The 21,561-nt window shown below is 38.8% G+C and overlaps 1 protein-coding gene across 8 annotated transcripts in view; it reads right to left on the bottom strand.

Annotated features, from left to right (window-relative positions):
* Stag1 (stromal antigen 1) overlaps positions 1-21,561 on the bottom strand; it is a 360,836-nt gene that overhangs the window by 14,820 nt on the left and 324,455 nt on the right. For all 8 annotated transcript variants that reach the window (XM_006510924.3, XM_006510923.3, NM_001357265.1 and 5 more), the window contains 4 exons: positions 15,610-15,702; positions 13,710-13,884; positions 11,999-12,138; positions 986-1,087 (listed from right to left, as the gene is read on the bottom strand). In XM_006510924.3, coding sequence (XP_006510987.1) covers positions 986-1,087; positions 11,999-12,138; positions 13,710-13,884; positions 15,610-15,702 — 510 coding nt within the window. The remainder of the gene's footprint in view (positions 1-985; positions 1,088-11,998; positions 12,139-13,709; positions 13,885-15,609; positions 15,703-21,561) is intronic.

Genomic DNA, 21,561 nt, shown 5'->3' with positions numbered 1-21,561 from the left:
ATGTAGCTAATTATAAAGTTTTAGAATTTAAATGTTTTATACACTGATATGTAATAGAATTAAATTGAACATTTCTTAAATCAATTTATTCATATTGTCTACACACACAGTTCTGATTTAAGTAGTACCAGTGTACTTATTTTATCTTAAAACTTGATCTATTTGTTTCATTAATTTGAAAAAAATTTTCAGTGGGTATAGTGGTGTGTGCACCCAGTTTCAACTACCTGGGAGGATGCGGCAGGGGGATCACTTAGCCCAGTCTAGACAACACAGTGGGATACTGTCTTAAAACTAAATAAAAATAAAATTAACTATTTCAGAGTGTCAGCTTATTTAACTCTCCTTCTGCTGACGAACATTAGATTATTTCTAGAAATTGGTATCTTGGGATTTTTACTTAAGCAATATATATAGTACATTTTCTTGGTGTATTTTCTTATTTGAACATCACTCATAATCCTTCCTTAAAGGTTTATTTTTTTGAGACAAGGTCTCACTGTGTATCCTTGGCTGGCCTGAGCCTTAGAGATCTGCTTGTCTCTGCCCCCTTCCTATACGCCCAAGTGCTGGAATTAAAGGCACATGCCACTATACCCAGAATGTTACTTTTTATAATTACTTAAAAATTTTAATAATAAAAATAATGATAATAGTTATTATTATTTTGAGACAGGGTTTTATTATATAGCCTTGGTTAGCTTGGAAGTTGCTACATACACCAGGCTAACCTTAAACAAACTGAAGATATCTGTCTTCCTTTCCCCCCCTAGTGCTGAAATTAAAGGTGTGTGCCACCATGCCCAGCAAAATATTGTTCCTTAAGTTTTCTGCTATGAAATTGCCTTTGACACAAAAGTTAGTCCTACCTTAGAATTTTATTCATTTAAAAAGTGAATCACACTGTATAATTAAGACAGGTAGCACATAACAAGGACAGAAAATTTTTATCTATTCCTCCCCCCCCCCCCCCCAAATTTCTTACCTGTTGCAGACTGAGAATGAGAGTCTTAGCACACTGAATTTTATCAATCTGCCTGGTCTTACTCAGTGTTTCCTTAATAATATCACCATAGTCATTGTAATACTGTGAGGTAAAAAGAAAGCATACTTTAGCATTAGGAAATTTCATGACAAGAATACTGGCAAAAGGAAATGTAACTATAATAGTCTTATTTCTTCACCTTGAAGTTAGATTGGTATTATTTACATTAAGTATTTGATATTTGAGATTATAAAGTAACATCCAGCTTAGACCCTTCCCCAACCAATCCCCTGCCAGTTGGGTCCAGGCAGCAGAGCAAGGCTGCTTGCTGTCCCCTGACCTCCAGTGTCTGGCTTAGGCTCTCCCTGCGTTCCCCAGGAGCCTTGTTGGGATCCAGGAACATCTAATTTAATTAAACCCCTCCTGAGTGAATCCCCTTTTCTCCTGGCCATCTGGGGCACAGCCAGAGAGGTTAGCAGCTTCCTGTTCCCTGAGATTCATTGTCAGCTTTTGCCTGCCTCCTCAAGGAGTCCTGCTGTCATCAGAAACAACCAGCCAACACCAGGGACAACCAGATGGCTAAAGGACATTGCAAGAACACAGTAAACAAGAATCAGAGCTATATGGCACCACCAGAGCCGAACTATCCTGCTACAGCAAGCCCTGGAATTCTAACATAGACAAAGCACAAGAAGATGACATTAAATCCAATTTACAAAGATAAAGGCCTTTAAAGGAAATGAATAAATCCCTTAAAAATACAGGAAAAAGGGGAACGCCAGGGCCAAAAAGGGGGAGTGGGCGGGTAGGGGAGTGGGGGTGGGTGGGTATGGGGGACTTTTGGTATAGCATTGGAAATGTAAATGAGCTAAATACCTAATAAAAAATGGAAAGAAAAAAAATACAGGAAAATACAATCAAATAGGTGAATGAGATGAATAAAACTGTCCAAGAACTGAAAATGGAAAAAGAAACAATAAAGAAAACACAAACTGAGGGAATCCTGGAGATACAAAACCTAGGGAAGAGAACAGAAACTACAAATGAAAGCATCACTAACAGAATACAAGAGAGGGAAGAAAGACTTTCAAGCATAGAAGATAAGATTGAAGAAACTGCTACATTGATCAAAGAAAATGCTAAATCTAGAAAGTACATGACACAAAACATCCAAGAAATCTGGGACACTATGAAAAAAGGCCAAACCTCAGAATAATAGGATTAGAAGAGTCCCAACTCAAAGGCCCAGAAAATATCTTCAACAAAATTGTAGAAGAAAAATTTCCCAACCTAAAGAACAGTATGCCTATAGACACACAAGAAGCTTATAGAACACCAAATAGAGTGGATTAAAAAAGAAAATCTCCCACCACATAACCAAAATACTAAATGTACAGAAAAAAATAAAATATTAAAAGCTGCAAGTGAAAAAAGCCAAGTAATATACAAAAGACCTATTAGAATTACACCTGACTTCACAACAGAGGCTCTAAAAGCAGAAGGGCCTGGGTGGACGTTTTGTAGACTCCAAGAGACCACAGGTGTCACCCAGCAAAAACATTCAGTTACCATCAAGGGAGAAAACAAGATACTCTATGACAAAACTAAATTTTAAGTAATATCTATCTATAAATCCAGCCCCACAGAAGATACTAGAAAGAAAGAAAGAAAGCCCACAGTGACACACATACTCTAACAGAGTCACACCTCCAAATAGTGCCACTTCCTGGGCCAATCATATACAAACCATCACAGTATCCAAATCAATAAATAAGAAATGAAAGGAGGGACACAGCAATAAACATTGGGAAAATTGACAGAATCATAAGCCTGTGTTCCATTAAACTGGAAAATTGAAACAAAATGGATGACTTTGATAGACACCACACACCAAAGTTAAATCAAGATCAGGTAGACAATTTTTAGCCCCAAGGAATTAGAAGCAGACATTAAAATGTAACAACAACAACAAACAAAAGACCAGGCCAGATGGTTTTAGTGCAGAATTCTACCAGACTTCCAAAGAAGAGCTAATATCAATACTCTTCAAACTCTTCTGCAAAATAAAAACATAAGGAATTGTAAAATTCATTCTATGAGGCTACAGTCACACTAATACCTAAACTACACAAAGACGCAACAAAGAAAAATTGAGACCAATTTCCTTTATGAACATCACTTCAAAAATACTCAATAAAATACTTGCAAATGGAATCTAAGAACACATCAAAAACATCATCCAGCATTATCAAGTAGGCCTCAATCCAGGGAGGCAAGGATGGCTCAATAAATGAAAATCCAACAACATAATTCACCATATAAACAAACAAAGAAAAAACCCCCACAATCATTTCATTAGACACGGAAAAAGCTTTTAACAAAACCCAACACTTGTTCTTGTTAAAGGTCTTGGAGAGAACCTACATACCATAGAGAATATAGTTAGCAAGCCAATAGCCAACATCAAATTAAATGGAGAAAGACTTAAAGCAATTTCATTAAAGTCAGGGATAGTAAGGCTGCCCAGTTTCTCTGTATCTATTCAACACAGTACCTGAAGTTCTAGCTAGATCAATAGGACAACTAAAGATGATCAAGGGGATATGAATTGGAAAGAAGTCATTTGCAGATGATGATAGTATATATATGTGACCCCCCCCCCCGAATTCCAAAACTTCTACAGATGATAAACACCTTCAGCAAAGTACCTGGATACAGAATTACGCAACAAAACAAAACAACTATCAGTTGCCCTCTTTTATACAAATGATAGATGGGCTTAGCAAGAAAAACCAAGGAAACACCCTACACAATAGCCACAATAATATAAAATATCTTGGTGTAACTCTAACTAAGCAAGTGAAAGACCTGTATGGCAAGAGATTCAAGTCTCTGAAGAATGAAATTGAAGAAGATATCAGAAAATGAAAAGCTCTCCTATGCTCATGGATGAGTAGGATTAACATAGTGAAAATGGCCATCTTAATAAAAGTAACCTACAAACTGAATGTGATTCCCATCAAAATTCCAACACAATTCTTTACTGATCTTAAAAGAACAATTCTCATTGCTGGTGGGAGTGCAAACTTGTATGACCACATTGGAACTCAATTTGGCAATTTCTCAGAAAATCAGGAAGTTTTTTTTTTTTAAAAATCAGGTATTTATTTCATTTCCATTTCCAATGCTATCCCAAAAGTCCCCCACACGCTCCCCCACCCACCCATTCCCACTTCTTGGCCCTGGCGTTCCCCTGTACTGAGGCTTGCACGAGCAATGGGCCTCTCTTTCCACTGATGGCCGACTAGGCCATCTTCTGATACATATGCAGCCAGAGAAACGAGCTCGGGGGGGGGGGGGTACTGGTTAGTTCATATTGTTTTTCCACATATAGGGTTGCAGATGCCCTCAGCTCCTTGGTTACTTTCTCTAGCTCCACCATTGGGGGCCCTGTGAGCATCCACTATAGTCTCACAAGAGAAGCTATATCTGGGTCCTTTCAGCAAAATCTTGCTAGTGTATGCAATGGTGTCAGCGTTTGGAAGCTGATTATGGGATGGAATCCCCGGATATGGCAGTCTCTAGATGGTCCATCCTTTCATCTCAGCTCCAAACTTTGTCTCTGTAACTCCTTCCATGGGTGTTTTGTTCCCAATTCTAAGAAGGGGCAGTGTCCACACTTTGGTCTTCGTTCTTCTTGAGTTTCATGTGTTTCACAAAGTGTATCTTATATTTTGGGTATTCTAAGTTTCTGGGCTAATATCCACTTATCAGTGAGTACATATTGTGTGAATTCTTTTGTGATGGGGTTAACTCACTCAAGATGATGCCTTCCAGGTCCATCCATTTGCCTAGGAATTTCATGAATTCATTCTTTTTAATAGCTGAGTAGTACTTCATTGTGTAAATGTACCACATTTTCTGTATCCATTCCTCTGTTGAGGGGCATCTGGGTTCTTTCCAGCTTCTGGCTATTATAAATAGGGCTGCTATGAACATAGTGGAGCATGTATCCTTCTTACCGGTTGGAACATCTTCTGGATATATGCCCAGGAGAGGTATTGCTGGATCCTCCGGAAGTACTATGTCCAATTTTCTGAGGAACCGCCAGACTGATTTTCAGAGTGGTTGTACAAGCTTGCAATCCCACCAACAATGGAGGAGTGTTCCTCTTTCTCCACATCCTCGCCAGCATCTGCTGTCACCTGAATTTTTGATCTTAGCCATTCTGACTGGTATGAGGTGGAATCTCAGGGTTGTTTGTATTTGCATTCCCTGATCATTAAGTGATCAAGTGACCATAGGTGTGTGGGTTCATTTCTGGGTCTTCAATTCTATTCCATTGGTCTACTTGTCTGTCACTATACCAGTACCATGTAGTTTTTATCACAATTGCTCTGTAGTAAAGCTTTAAGGTCAGGCACGGTGATTCCACCAGAGGAATCATTATTTTTTCAGGTGCAACTCAGCCATTCGGTATTCCTCAGGGGAGAATTCTTTGTTTAGCTCTGAGCCCCATTTTTTAATGGGGTTATTTGATTTTCTGGAGTCCACCTTCTTGAGTTCTTTATATATATTGGATATTAGTCCCCTATTTGATTTAGGATAGGTAAAGATCCTTTCCTAATCTGTTGGTGGACTTTTTGTCTTATTGATGGTGTCTTTTGCCTTGCAGAAGCTTTGCAATTTTATGAGGTCCCATGTATCGATTCTTGATCTTATAGCACAAGCCATTGCTGTTCTATTCAGGAATTTTTTCCCCTGTGCCCATATCTTTGAGGCTTTTCCTTACTTTCTCCTCTATAAGTTTCAGTGTCTCTGGTTTAATGTGGATTTCCTTAATACACTTAGATTTTACCTTAGTACAAGGAGATAGGAATGGATCAATTCGCATTCTTCTACATGATAACCGCCAGTTGTGCCAGCACCATTTGTTGAAAATGCTGTCTTTTTTCCACTGGATGGTTTGAGCTCCCTTGTTAATGATCAAGTGACCATAGGTGTGTGGGTTCATTTCTGGGTCTTCAATTCTATTTCATTGGTCTACTTGTCTGTCGCTATACCAGTACCATGCAGTTTTTATCACAATTGCTCTGTAGTAAAGCTTTAAGGTCAGGCATGGTGATTCCACCAGAGGTTTTTTTTTTTTTTTATCCTTGAGGAGAGTTTTTGCTATCCTAGGTCTTTTGTTATTCCAGATGAATCAGCAGATTGCCCTTTCTAATTCGTTGAAGAATTGAGTTGGAATTTTGATGGGGATTGCATTGAATCTGTAGATTGCTTTTGGCAAGATAGCCATTTTTACTATACTCATCCTGCCAATCCATGAGCATGGGAGATCTTTCCATCTTCTGAGATCTTCTTTAATTTCTTTCTTCAGAGACTTGAAGTTCTTGTCATATAGATCTTTCACTTCCTTAGAGTCATGCCCATGTATTTTATATTATTTGTGACTATTGAGAAGGGTGTTGTTTCCCTAATTTCTTTCTCAGCCTGTTTATCCTTTGTGTACAGAAAGGCCATTGACTTGTTTGAGTTAATTTTATATCCAGCTACTTAACTGAAGCTGTTTATCAGGTTTAGGAGTTAGTTCTCTGGTGGAATTTTTAGGGTCACTTATATATACTATCATATCATCTACAAAAAGCGATATTTTGACTTCTTGCTTTCCAATTTGTAACCCCTTGATCTCCTTTTGTTGTCTAATTGCTCTGGCTAGGACTTCAAGTACAATGTTGAATGGGTAGGGAGAAAGTGGGCAGCCTTGTCTAGTCCCTGATTTTAGTGGGATTGCTTCCAGCTTCTCACCATTTACTTTGATGTTGGCTACTGGTTTGCTGTAGATTGCTTTTATCATGTTTAGGTATGGGCCTTGAATTCCTGATCTTTCCAAGACTTTTATCATGAATGGGTGTTGGATTTTGTCAAATGCTGTCTAAGCATCTAACGAAATGATCATGTGTTTTTTGTCTTTGAGTTTGTTTATATAGTGGATTACGTTGATGGATTTATATTAAACCATCCTTGCATCCCTGGAATAAAACCTAGTTGGTCAGGATGGATGATTGTTTTGATGTGTTCTTGGATTCGGTTAGCGAGAACTTTATTGAGTATTTTTGCATCGATATTCATAAGGGAAATTGGTCTGAAGTTCTCTACCTTTGTTGGGTTTTTCTGTGGTTTAGGTATCAGAGTAATTGTGACTTCATAGAATGAGTTGGGTAGAGTACCTTCTGTTTCTATTTTGTGGAATAGTTTGTGAAGAACTGGGATTAGATCTTCTTTGAAGGTCTGATAGAACTCTGCACTAAACCCTGGGCTTTTTGTGGATGGGAGACTATTAATGACTGCTTCTATTTCTTTAGGGGATATAGGACTGTTTAGATCATTAACTTGATCTTGATTTAACTTTGGTACCTGTTATCTGTCTAGAAACTTGTCCATTTCATCCAGGTTCTCCAGTTTTGTTGAGTATAGCCTTTTGTAGAAGGATCTGATGGTGTTTGGGATTTCTTCAGGATCTGTTGTTATGTCTCCTTTTTCATTTCTGATTTTGTTAATTAGGATGCTTTCCCTGTGCCCTCTAGTGAGTCTGGCTAAGGGTTTATCTATCTTGTTGATTTTCTCAAAGAACCAGCTCCTCGTTTGGTTGATTCTTTGAATAGTTCTTCTTGTTTCCACTTGGTTGATTTCACCCCTGAGTTTGATTATTTCCTGCCTTCTACTCCTCTTGGGTGAATTTGCTTCCTTTTGTTCTAGAGCTTTTAGGTATGTTGTCAAGCTGCTAATGTGTGCTCTCTCTAGTTTCTTTTTGGAGGCACTCAGAGCTATGAGTTTTCCTCTTAGAAATGCTTTCATTGTGTCCCATAAATTTGGGTATGTTGTGGCTTCATTTTCATTAAACTCTAAAAAGTCTTTAATTTCTTTCTTTATTCCTTCCTTGACCAAGGTATCATTGAGAAGAGTGTTGTTTAGTTTCCATGTGAATGTTGGCTTTCTTTTATTTATTTTGTTATTGAAGATCAGCCTTAGTCTATGGTGATCTAATAGGATGCACGGGACAATTTCAATATTTTTGTATCTGTTGAGGCTTGTTTTTTGACCAATTATATGGTCAATTTTGGAGAAGGTACCATGAGGTGCTGAGAAGAAGGTATATCCTTTTGTTTTAGGATAAAATGTTTTGTAGTGGCAGGAGGGGGACATCAACCCACCTAACAAAACCTTCAACCCAAAGTTTGTCCTGCCTACAAGATGTGTAGGGATAAAGATAGAGCAGAGACTGAGGGAACTTCCAAGCAATAACAGGCCCAACTTGAGACCTATCTCACGGGAGAGAGCTAACCCTGATACTATTAATGATACTCTGTCATGCTAGTAGTCAGGAGACTAGCATAACTGTCTCTGGAGAGGCTTCATCAAGAAGCAGATGGAAACAGATGCAGAGACCCACAGCCAAATATCAAATGAGTTTGGGGAGTCTTGTGGAAGAGTAGGGGATAGAATTGAGTGATCTGGAGGGGGTCAAAGACACAACAAGAAGATCCACTGAGTCAACAAAACTGGGCCCAGGGGGAGCTCACAGAGACTGAACCACCAACAGACAACTATGCAGGTGCTGGAGCTAGGCCACCTACATATTTGCAGCAGATGTGCAGCGTGGTCTTTATCTGAGCCCCTAACAATTTTAGCAGGAACTGTCTCTAACTTGGTTGCCTGCCTTTGGATACCTTTGCCCTAGCTGGACTGCATGGTCGGGTCTCAGTGGAAGAAGATCCCCTCAGATATGCTGCAACTTGATGTTCTGGGTGGTGGTGGTGGTAACCCAGTCCCAGGGCGGGGCCTTCTTCTCTCAGGAGAAGAGGGGCTGGTAATGGGGAGGAGGGATTTGTTAGGGTGGGATTGGGAGGAGAGAAGGGGGCAGGACTGTGATTGGGATGTAAAGTGAATAAATAAATAAACTAATGAAAAAGAGATTATGAAGTTACTAATAAATTGAAAGTAAAAAAGTAAAATTTCTAGGAGACAGTGGTACATAAAACATTTTCTCATTCTTCTTTGTTATATTTTATGTTTTTTTTGCCTTTTCTTTTTTCTTGTGATGAGATACTGAACTTGCTTGGTGTATTAACTAGGCTGCTCTTGAGCTCATTAAAGTGATTCTCCTGACCACCTCTTTTGTTCCAGCTCCTTATCCTTCATAACAGGCTGGAAGGCACATTATTTGAAAGGTTACAAGTTACTACTGGGTATGATGGTTCACACCTGTAACACCATCACTCAAGTCTGAGGCAGGTGAATTACTCAGGTATTTAAAGTCAGTATATGTGGTGTGTCTGCCCATGCCAGTTTGGGGGTACAGTGAGACCGTGTCAAAAAAATTGAAGAGCTAAAGATGGCTCAGAGCCGCCAAGTCTTGGGATCTACATGGTGGAAGGAGAGTATAGATTCCCATAAACTGTCCTCTGACTTCCACAAAGATGCTAAGCTATATAAGAATTAACACTCACATACATACACAGGCAAAAAAAAAAAAAAGAGTTAAAAGTGTTATTAAAAAAAAGATAAAAGAGTAAATAAAGGCCAGGTGAGGCCTTTAATTCCAGCACTTGGGAGTCAGAGACAGGCAGACTTCTGAGTTTGAGGCCAGCACATTCTATAGCGCTAGTTCCAGAATAGCAGGAGTCATACAGAGAAACCTTGTCACAAAACAAAACAAACAAAAAGTGAAATAAAATACTACAAATTGAGGGCTAATGATGCAGCTCAGCAGTATACCACTTGTCTACCAATGTGTGAGGCCCCAGTCTACCACACCCACAGGAATGTATCCACATGGGTGGATTGGATTAGAGCAATACATCTAAGTTCTTGTGTTTGCTATTTTGTATCTTAGCACATTAAGGTAGCTGAGATTACAAATCTTTTGTTTTACTTTGATTAAGTACAGAGGTGGTGGCAAGGCAACATAGGCACATATTCAGAGGCACAAATTGCTATTAAAATAATCAAGAGAGGTAGATCCTATAAAAAGTTGAGGAGTAAAAAATGCCATGGCTGAGGAAAAAATTGAATATATAAGGTTTACTGTTGAGAACCAATACACCATGGGGAAGGGGAACTAGGAGAAAAAACAAAGCAACATATTTTATGCATCTCTACTTCCCTCTATTTCAGCAACCAGAAGGCAGAGTCTCTGAGTTCCAGTCCAGACAGGGCTTAGGAAAGTGAGACCTTACCCAAATTAAAAACAAAAGCATACAAATAAAAGTGTATGTCCATACAGCAGAAAATCTTCTTTTAAAAACAACATGTAAAGTACCAAGTATCATTCTGTAAATTTTGGCACTTTAATACATACTTTCCTTCTTCTTTCATTCTCCCATGAGGCCTCTTTTTAGTTACATGTCTTACACCTGCACTCAGTACCCCATTTATACAAAAATTAGAAGCAAGAGTCAGCAGCAGATGAGAGAACAGGCAGGTATTGCTTATCTGAGCCACGGACAACAGAGTTAGTATAATTCCTGGATCACCCATTCTTCTGAAGTTTTCATTTTTCATCACACCTGAGTAGAACCCCACTGTATGTTTGTCACGTGTTCCTCATCCACTCACCAGCCGACAGCCATCCAGGCTGCTTCCATTCCCTTGCAATTGTGAACGGAGCAGCAAGAAACATGAACAAGTGTCTCTGTGGCAGTACAGAGAATGCTCAGACAGATGTCCAGGAATGCTACAGCTGGGTCAATGGTAGTTCTATTTTTAACTTTGAAAAACCTCTACACATATTTTCATAATGGACACACCAGTTCACACTTGATCACCTATGAGTATAACGTGGGTTCCATTTTCTCCACATCCTTGCAAGGACGTGCCATTTGTTTGCTTGAGGATCGTGCTCTGATTTAGGGTGAGCTGGAATCTCATAGTTGTTTTGATTCACACACTTGATGGCTAGGGATGCCAAATACTTAAAAAAATATTTATTTTTGATCTGTGTTTCTTCTTTTGAGAACTATTTACTTAACAGTTTTATTTGTAGGATGACAGTTTTAATACTTGGTACTCACTGTTTTGTAGAAAGTAACGCCTTGTTAAACAGGTAATTGTTTTTTTTTTTTTTTTTTAAATTCTATAGGCTGTCTTTTCACGCTGGTGACTATTCACTATACCCAAGCTTGTTAATGTTAAGTTCTTACCCACTTGCTAATTTGAGCAATTTTCTCTACTACTTGATTCCCATCCAGAAAGTTCTTGTTAGTGTCTATATCTTAAAATGTTTTCATTTATCATTCTCAATGTTCAGATTTTAAATTAAGTTTTTTTTTTTTGTTTTTTTTTTTTGTGCAGGGTGAGAGACATGGATCTAAATTCATTTTTCCCCCCTAGGAGAGCACACTTACATTCAAAACTGTTTTAAAGTTACAAGTTTTGTTAAAGTCTCTTTTTCTCTGGTAGTGTTGGGATGGAACTTAGGACCCACACATGACAGGCACAATGAGGCCACTGAGTCTCATAAAAGTTAGTGCACAAAAAGATTCATATTTGGATTGATATAACATTAATCTGCTATATATCCAAACTGGAATCAGATGATATAAAAACATAGTAAATACACACGCGGAACAAAAAAAAAACAGGCAACATTCTGAATGTGGGCAAAAGAAAATTCTCCCTCTGACTGCAAAACAAGGCATGCACACTGGGAATGCCTTGCTGCTGCTCCTTGCTATCCCTTTTGGCCACACCATTAACAGTTCTGAGTGCTTACTGTACAGGATCAAGAAATGAAGGCTTATAGAAAAGAGAGAGGGCAGCCAAGTGTAAGGAACTCATGCAGTATGGAATAATTAACACTGCAGATTGATAAAGAACTTAAGTACATTTACCAGAGAGAGAGACTTCATCACAAATTACCCACCATACACTGGTGAAAGCTATTTCAGTTATTTGTTCATCTTAATTATCTATTTCTCTACCATACAGAAAGGACAAAATATGAAACAATACCTTCATGTAGTGTTTAAAGATGTCTGCAGCTGCGTGCATGTCAACAATATCATAAATGATAAGTTTGCTGAAGGCAGCAAGCAGGTTCCTCCTTTTATGTAAGGCTTCAATTTTATTAGCTTCATCTTCCTCATCACCCTCTAGCACAGAAAATGAGATGGTTATGAAGTTAGTCTGTTTCTGCAGAGGATGTGTACAACTGAAAACTAGCTGAATATTAATTCTGGTTTATTTTATCTATTTAGCTAGCTAGCTGTACCGAGGATTAAATTCTGGGGCTTTTCACATGCAAGGTAATTAATTGCTCTGTCTATGAGCTGCAACCCTAGCCAATTTAGTCTATAATGGATGAAAATATTAAGCTTATTACTTCAGAATAAACATCAGGAACTAAGACTCCTACCTTCTAGCAGTGCTAAGACACTGCTTCTCTTATATTTTCATCATAACATACTGTTTATCCTAAAATGCTGCCCTAATTTCTGCTTTCTTATATGCTAATATATTCCCCCAGAGGAGAAATTTAGGAGGTATAGACAAAGAGTGTTTTGTTTGTTTATTTTTTAGAAGAGAAATGGAAATGTAGCTGGTGGTGGCAAACACCTTTCATCCCAACACTGAGGAAGCAGAGGCAGGTGGATATTTATGAGTTCAAGGCCAGCCTGAACTGCAGAGCAAGATTAAAAACAGGCTTCATTTTTGGTGCTTGTCCTATATTTGATTATCTAATCGGTCAAAATTACAGATATAAACACATTAATGTTTATTTACATATACGTATTTGTCTATGTGAGCATATGGCACATGTCCTGACATGGGTGCCAGAACTGACCTTGGGTCCTGTAGAAGCGCGGCAAGTGTTCTTAAACACTGAGCTCTCTGTCTCCAGACTCAAACAAAATGTACTCTCATTTTTACTTAATTAAAACAATTTATTTTGCCAGGCTTAGTGAGTTCCAATTCAAGTACTTGGGAGGCAGAGGCAAGTAGATCTCTGTGAGTTTAAGGTCAGCCTGTCCTACAAATCGAGTCCAGCATAACCTGGATTCTGTTACACAGAGAAACCCTTTCCCAAAAACCCAACAACCCAAAAGGACACCTCCCCCATAATTATTTTACTTTATGTGTATGAGTGTTTTGCCTGCATGTATATATATGTGGGCCATGTGCTTGTCTGGTGTCCAAGGAGATCAGAAGGGGTCTTCAAATTCCCTAGAACTAAAATTGCTGACAGTTGTAAGTTCCCCTGTGGGTTATAGGAACTGAACCCATGTCCCTCTGGGAGAGCAGCAGGTTTCTTAAACCCTGAGCTATCTTCAGCCCCCACTGAAATGTACTTTTAAAAGTTTGTAAAAACATAACAAATAGTGTCTTCCCCACACTGGCTTATCTATTTGTAATTCTAAAAAACTTACACTCAAAGATCTAGATGACAGCATATGTGTATACTGACATTTTCACATTTTGGCCTATTGTTATTTGGGAGTAGTCTTTTTCTTCACATAGAAATTACTGTGGAGCCCAGGCAGTGCTGAATTGACAATTAGCACAGGGTATTGGCATGCACTACTACCACATCCAGCTTATTTCTTTAATCTTTTTATCCAACTTATTTTAAGAACAGAGAAATCTCTGTAAATTTTAGAATTAGATTTACCCTACACCCTACTGCTGTCTTTTAAGGTTGACAAGGTGAAAAAGTCGTAAGTACCCATGCTTTGGTTTTCCTCATCTTGGTCAATGAAAACATGATCCATCACAAAACTGAGGAGTTCAGACTGGAGTCCAGTATCTGGATTAAACACCAAAGGCTGAAGGCCCTCTCTGCCACCTGTCATTAATTGGTGGCTAAAAATCATTAAAAGATCACAGAGCAGCATGAAAGCCTGCAATTCAAGAAGAATTGATTAGCAGAAGAGGACACGAATATAGGATTACCTACTGATAGGTTAAAACAGGAACATATACAAACCAAAGTAATGGGAAACATAAGAATTTAATTTCCAACTTTTCATACTTATTAACCTAATGAAATTATTTTTTTCTCATTAAACAGTGGTTACATTGAAGACATCATTTTCTAATTGTATTTTTACTAAAGAACAGCAGACTGAGAGATTTTGGCTTGAGTTTAAAAAAAGTTAAGTTCACCTCCCGTAATATACGATGAATTAACAGATGATATTAGAAATCAACTATATACTACTTAATCAAGTAATCAGCATAACTTTTATGAAAAAATTACAACTTAACAAATTATAATGTAGTACTCAAAATGTAAGCTACTTATTTAGATATAAAAACTAATATAAAAAGTTTAGAAACAGGTTTAAAATTAGATTCAGACCATATATTAAGATGCTCAAGGAAAGCTATTTATAAAGGTGGATACGGTTCAAGAGAATCCAGGAGAATATTTTTAAACCCAGACTACTTTGAATATAAAACATATCAGAGCAGAAACATAAAATTTTGGTTTAATTGGCCATGGCTAGGTACTTTAGGCAGGAATTCATGGTGGGTTGTGGAGAGTTATACTACCTATAACTGCTACGAAGAGACTTGTGGCAGTTTATTTTAAAAAAAGACTGTAGAGGATAAAGATTCTTTAATTTGACTTATTTTCTAAGCCCAATATAAAAGTAAAAAATTAGATAAAAAGTTTCATTTTGTTTTAAAGTATTCTTTAATAGGAAAGCATAATTAAATAATTTATAAAATTTTATAATGGAAAAAGCTTCAATTTTATGGGTCCCTCTTTAGGATGAGTCTGTTCTTACAAGGATTTCCTCACCTGAATGTTGACGTCTATACTGCTACCCAAGTATACAGATTCAAGAGTCTACTGCTCTGAAAGAGCTGGTCATTTAATATTTTATATATCAAAGCCAGTAGCCTTTTCCCATAGCTTCACAATATCTACGTGTGTACTTTATAGTGGTCAGGGGACCAGCTACTTGGGAGGAGTGATATGAACATATTTAGCTGTATGGGCTGAAGTACTCACATGTGCATATATGCATACACAAACACATACACACGTGTGTGTGTGTGTGTATATATATATATATATATGAATAAAGCTCTTTCTGGTATTAGGAGCTGAAGATGAGAAGTCAATGCAAGTTATAGTCAGCTCACTAGACCCTCACTATTTTAGCACAGAATTCTTAGGAATCGAGAATTCTAAGTTTGAATTTAAGCCTTCTAGATGACAACAGTACAAGTGTCAGGTATAAGAACAGAATAAATAACTTTAAAATATCTAGACATCAAAACTCTAGATTGTGGTGCTGGAGAGATAGCTCAGTGGTTAAGAGCATTAACTGCTCTTCTGAAGGTCCTGAGTTCAAATCCCAGCAACCATGTGGTGGCTCACAACCATCTGTAATGAAATCTGATGCTTTCTTCTGGGGTGTCTGACGACAGCTACAGTATACTTACATATAATAAATAAATAAATAAATAAATAAATCTTTAAAAAACAAAACAAAACAAAAACTCTAGGTTGTATATATGCTACTATTGAAAAATTATATATCCTAGCATCCCTCAATTCATTTGGGTTGTTAATAGTCAATACAGAGCAATATTAAGTAAAATTTTTTTACCTGTTCCTTAACTGGAGTATTAACATTAGATAGGCACTGTTGGCAAACAGCCAGAAAAGACTTCACTGTTTTCCTCAATACCAACAAATCCTCCTGTAAAACACATTCAAATATGCAAACATGAATAACCACATCCCAGAAAACCGATCCAAGAAATAATAAGCAGAAAATAGTCCAACTTGTTTATTATAAAGGAAACCAGAGAATTAAACTCATTATTGGGAACCAATTAGTACAGTTATTTCCTACTTATTGAACATAATAGAAAGGGTAGAGAACCTAACATTATTATACATCCAGTCTTAGTTAATGAAATGTGAGGTGAATATTCAGATTTCCTTTTATAAGTGTAGATTTATCTATGCAGATCTTAAAATTGTTAGCTCTATAACACACAATGTAGCAATGTACCAGTAAGATGATGTAATGTGAGACTAAAGAAATGGCTCTGTGGTTAAGAGCATGTACTGCTTTCCAAGGACCAAGGGACAGCTCCCAGCACCCATACTGCACAGCTCCCAGCTACCTGTCCCAGTTGCAGGAGGTCCAACGCCTTCCCAGGCACTTGCACTCACAGGCACACATCTACCAGACATACATGCAGACACGTAACTGGAATAGTGATTAAACATTCAAAGTGATGAAGTGCAGCAGCACACTGAAAAGACAGTAACAAGTCAGCAAGAAATATATCTCCTATTTTCAATGTAGTGCTTGCTATGTTGTGAGGGAGGACTATGTGACTTAATTCTAAGTTTGGAGATAAACATGATTTCTCATTAGACAAGTCTGATACTATTCTACACATGGTAATATTGAAAAGTATGAAGATAAATGTTATTTTCTTCTTGTTTTTAAGGTATTTTTTCTGTTTGTTTGGTGTGTGTGAATGTGTGTCCATGCCAAGGCAGAGAACGATTTGCCGAACTCAGATTTTACTTCCACACTGTGTGTTCCAAGGCTGAACTCAGATCATTGGGCTCTGCATCAAGTACCCTTTACCTTCAGGACCCCCTTTCTTTCTCTTAAGGCAGGGTCTTCTTATGTAGCCCTGTAGCCCTGGCTGTTCTGGAACTCACCACCTAGACCAGGATGGCTGAGAACTCATAGTGAGCTGACTACCTCTGCCTCCTGAGTGGGATTTAAAGACATTTGTTACCAAACTTGGCTTCTCCTTTAAAATAAATTCACTCCCCACCTTCTTCGGTACTAAAGACTGAACTTTGAGCTTTGAAAAGAAAAGGAAATTTATCCAGCACCCAAGAGATAAAGCCCTGTTAATAAGAAGCCACCAGGGAAAACTCTGCAAAGTTCTCTGCTAAACTGGCTCCTCCAAAGCCAGTGTCCAGGGTAAAAAGGTCCCTGCAAAGAAACAAGAAGGCACGCAAAGGGAAAAGCCAGCGCTGGCAAGCCCGGGAACAGCCTTTCTCTCTCTGCCTCTTGGTTGTGTTTCAAGATGTGAGTTCTCAGCTACTGTTCCAGCACCATGCCTGCCTGCAGAAAATGAAGATGCCAAAACAAACCAGGAACAGATAGCTAAAGATGCCAAGTGAAATGTGTTCATTTTTAATAGTTGCTTACTGTTTAAAATACTATTTTTTTAATCAAGGTTTATAAAATTGCTGATAGTCTCTTCTCTCAGAAGACAGCAATGATAGGCTCCTGTCTACAAGCACAACATGGCACCAGTAATAGTGTCAGGGTTTGGTGCCTGCTCATGGGATGGATCCCAAGTTGGGCCAGTCACTGGGTGATCTTTCCTTCAATCTCTGCTCCATTTTTGTCCCTGCATTTCTTTTAGACAGGAACAATTCTGGATCAAAAATTTTGAAGGTAGGTTGGTGACCCCATCCCTCTACTGTTTGTCTACTGGAGGCAGTTTACTCAGGTTTCATCTCTGCACTGTTGGGTAGTTTGGCTAAGGTCACCACCAGGGAGTCCTGGGAGTCTCTCACATTTCAGGGCTTTGAGGCTTTCTAGAGGTTCCTCCCTCCCCACCACCCACAGCTGCATATTTCCATTCACTTTCCTGGGCCTCTGGATTCTTTCCTATCTCCCCCCACCCCCATACATGATTCTGATCCCTACTTCCCCTCCCTCTCTTTGCCTCCTGTGATTATTTTGTTCCCTTTTCTGAGTGGGACTGAAGCATGCAGACAGGAGCCTAGCAAGGCTGTCCTCTGAGAGGCTCTACCAGCAGCTGACTGAGACAGATGTAGCTACAGCCAACCACTGGACTGAGGTTGGAGACCTCTATGGAAGAGCTAGGGGAAGGATTTAAGGAGCTGAAGGGGATGGCAACCCCGTAGGAAGACAACAGTATCAACTAACCTGGACCCTTGGGAGCTCCTAGAGACTAAGCCCACCAATCAATGAGCATATATTGCTGGTCTGGGGCACATATGTAGCAGTGGATTGTTTTGTCTGGCCTCCATGGGAGAGGATTGACTAATCCTGTAGAGACTTGATACCTCAGGGAAGGGGGATGTGGGAGGGAGGTGTGTGTGTGTGTGGGGGGGAAGGTAAATGGGGGAGGGGAGAAGCACCCTTTAAGGGACCTATCATGACCACACTCCAGAAGATCCAACAAGCAGCTCAAAGAGTCAGATGTAGATATTTGCATTCAACCAATGGACAGAAGCAGCTGACTCCTGTTGTTTAATTAGGGAAGGCTGAGAGAAGCTGACCAGAAGGGCAATTCTGAGGAAGACCAGCAGTCTCAATTAATCTGGACCCCTGAGATCTCTCAAACACTGGACTACCAAACAGACAGCATACACCAGCTGATATGAGGCCCCCAACATACATACAGTAGAGGACTGCCAGGTCTGTGTTCATTCAGAGATGATGCACCCACCCTCAAGAGACTGGAGGCTCCAGGGAAATTAGAGGCTGGGTGGGGTGGGGGTGGGAAATAAAATATGGAGTGTGAAAAAAAAAACCTCTGCACTTTGTAAAGTGAAATGACATTTTTGTGTGTGATAATGAGTTGATTAATATTAGGCTGGTATTCCATAAGCACCACCTTTAAGCTACTCACTGAAAGGACAAGGTATAATTCATGTTAGGCCTTTAGAAACCTTTCTTCCTTATAGTTTTGAACAATATTCTAAATACTTATCCTTATCCCTACAGATAAATGCAGTGCAACAGGTGGAGAAATCCACAACTGGTCAAAATGCATAGAATAAATGAGAGTATGGGGTACCCCACTGATACATTTGCAATGAAACCCTTACATCTATCACTCGGGGAAAATCATGGAAGAAGGGGAGGAACGAATATAACAGCCAAAAGCACAGGGTCCATGCTGTCAAGATGTCTTCTTTATTTATTGTTACATGTTATACATATGTATATATGCACATATGTATATAACATATTGAGATTTTTTTTTTAGCCTTTCTTGTTTATACATATGCCCAAACTCATCACTCAGGATTGAACAAGTTGTCCTAGGGCTTATCAGTGGAAGAAAGTGATTCTCCTTCTCTCCATCTTGTCTCTAGACGAATAGCTATAGCTCTTCATCTAGGGACCATGTAGGATTTCTCTTGTCTGCTTTAGCATGTGAACTGGTGGTGGCATTATACTGGTCTTGTTCAAGCAGCCACTGTTGAAAGTTCCTGGGTGCATCGTCTGTCACTATCTAATAACCAAACTTTTTCTTCCAATTCCATGGAGTGGGAAGCTAATGTTTGGGTTGAGTGCCAATGATGAAATGAAGCATGTTTATGTAATGAAGTTTCCAAAGTAACTCAAAAGGACAGGTTTCAAGGAGCTTCTAGAAAGATAAACACTGTATCTTAGAGATCAGAGTTTCTCTGGTGTTCATCTGTATCCAGTGTATTGTTGTTACTATATATCACAGGGTGTGCTCACTATGTAACATATAGAATGCAAGGAGTGATTATGGGAAACCAGATGTGGTTTAAATGAGAATGGCCCCCATAGGCTAATATATTTGAATGCAAAGTCTCTAGTTAATAGAACTGTTTTGGAAAGCTTAGGTGCTCTGTTGGAGAAGTGTCACTGGGGGCAGGCGTGGAGGCACCTTTCAAGTCTCTCTCTCTCCCGCTTCCTCCCTCCCTCTCTTTCTCTCTCTGCCTCTTGGTCTTGTTTCAAGATGTGAGCTCTCAGCTACTGTTCCAGCACCATGCCTGCCTTTCTGCTGCCATGCTCCCTGCTGTGATAGTTATGGATTCTAACCCTCTAAAACTCTAAGTCTCCAACTATTTCATAAGTCATGAAAACTACCTCAAACTACCTTAGTCATGGTATGTTATCCCAGAAATAGAAAAAAAAAAAAAAAAACAACAAAAACTAAGATACCAGATTCACAGCAGTTTAATCAGAAGTGTGGGTTAAAACAATCTGGAGCTGTCAACAGAAGTGAGCCCTCAATTTACAGCATCCATTTCCAGGTAGTATCAGAACTGATACTATCAGCTGATGTGCACTAAAGAAACAAAATTTCTAGAAGGGTTTTTCCTTTTCTATTCCTCCCACTTCTGGGTCACAGAAATACATAGGAGAAACACAAATTGTTTTTCTTCTTCCTCAATATTCTTACATTTGGTGGTAGTAACAGAATAGCCTTGACTCATGAACACATGAAGTTTAGGAAAAAAATATGAAAAAGTAGATAGAGGATGAGGAACATTTGGTTAGATGACTACATATTTACTCATGGTATGATCAAAACTTCATTTGTGTTACAAATGGCTATTAAATATAACTGCTGTCAATGGAACTCAAAGATGGGATAGACCCAGCTTCCTAGATCATTCATTAGGTATACATAGAAATGCAAAATAAGAACTAAACATAATAACTTGGTCATTACCTTTAAAATCCAAAATAAAAGGGAAAAGGAAGTGTACTTGGTTTGCATCAAGGACCTGATGCTGGATGGACCATACTTAGATGTCAACTTGTCTCAGTTCAGGTCAGTGATATCAAATCCGTTTCCTTTTTCACAAAGGGGAAAATTATTGCAGGATAATACCTGCAATAACCCCTGATTACCAAGAAAGTACTCAATGTTAGTTAGGGGAAGGCATAACAGAGAAACAGAGACCTGTGGGATTCAATGTGGAGGAACTACTTTATTTTGAAGACCCGAGGAGCTCTTATTAGAACACACCTTGATAATACTCATCAGGGTCAGTATGTCTGGTTTTAAATGCTGTGGAGTGGAAGGCTAAGTGTGGATTAATGCAGCTTATGAGGCAGCAATCACAAATAACTGTGCTCTACCTAAACTCACAAAATAGTATTCCCGAAGCAATGGTAAAACAGATAAAAGCCATTGTCAAGTCTGTTTTCTCTGAGAAGCATAACTGTACAACTACCAATATACCAATATAGGAAGGTGGATAGTTTAAACTTAGGGGCTGGCAAGACGGCTCATCAGGCACTAGTTACTGCCTGTGGTGCAAGCCTAATGAGCTGAGTTCAATCCCTGGAGCCCACACAAGGTGGAAGGAGAGAGCCACCATTTGTGGCCTCACATATTCACACTTGTCATGTACATACAATCATAATAAGTTCTAAAAATTTTAAACTTAAAAATAATTAAGGGATGAGGATTAAAGGGCATGAGCTTGCTGGTTTCTGTTACTATCTAAAAGCTAATGCATCTATGACCCAGGAACTCTAACGTGACTATTGTTGTTCCAAAAGACACCTGGACTTTTCCTGTACTATAAAAAGATGTAGGAAGCTAAAATCAAATAGACAGGAAAATGTATTCATTGTTAGAACCAAAACGAGAGACTTAAAATGCACAAACCTCTGGTGGAATCACCATGCCTGACCTAAAGCTTTACTACAGAGCAATTGTGATAAAAACTGCATGGTACTGGTATAGAGACAGACAAGTGGACCAATGGAATAGAATTGAAGACCCAGAAATGAACCCACACACCTATGGTCACTTGATCTTCGACA

Source organism: Mus musculus, chromosome 9 (genome assembly GCF_000001635.26).
Source record: "Mus musculus strain C57BL/6J chromosome 9, GRCm38.p6 C57BL/6J".
Classification (NCBI taxonomy): domain Eukaryota; kingdom Metazoa; phylum Chordata; class Mammalia; order Rodentia; family Muridae; genus Mus; species Mus musculus.
This window is presented reverse-complemented; position numbering and strand designations above follow the sequence as displayed.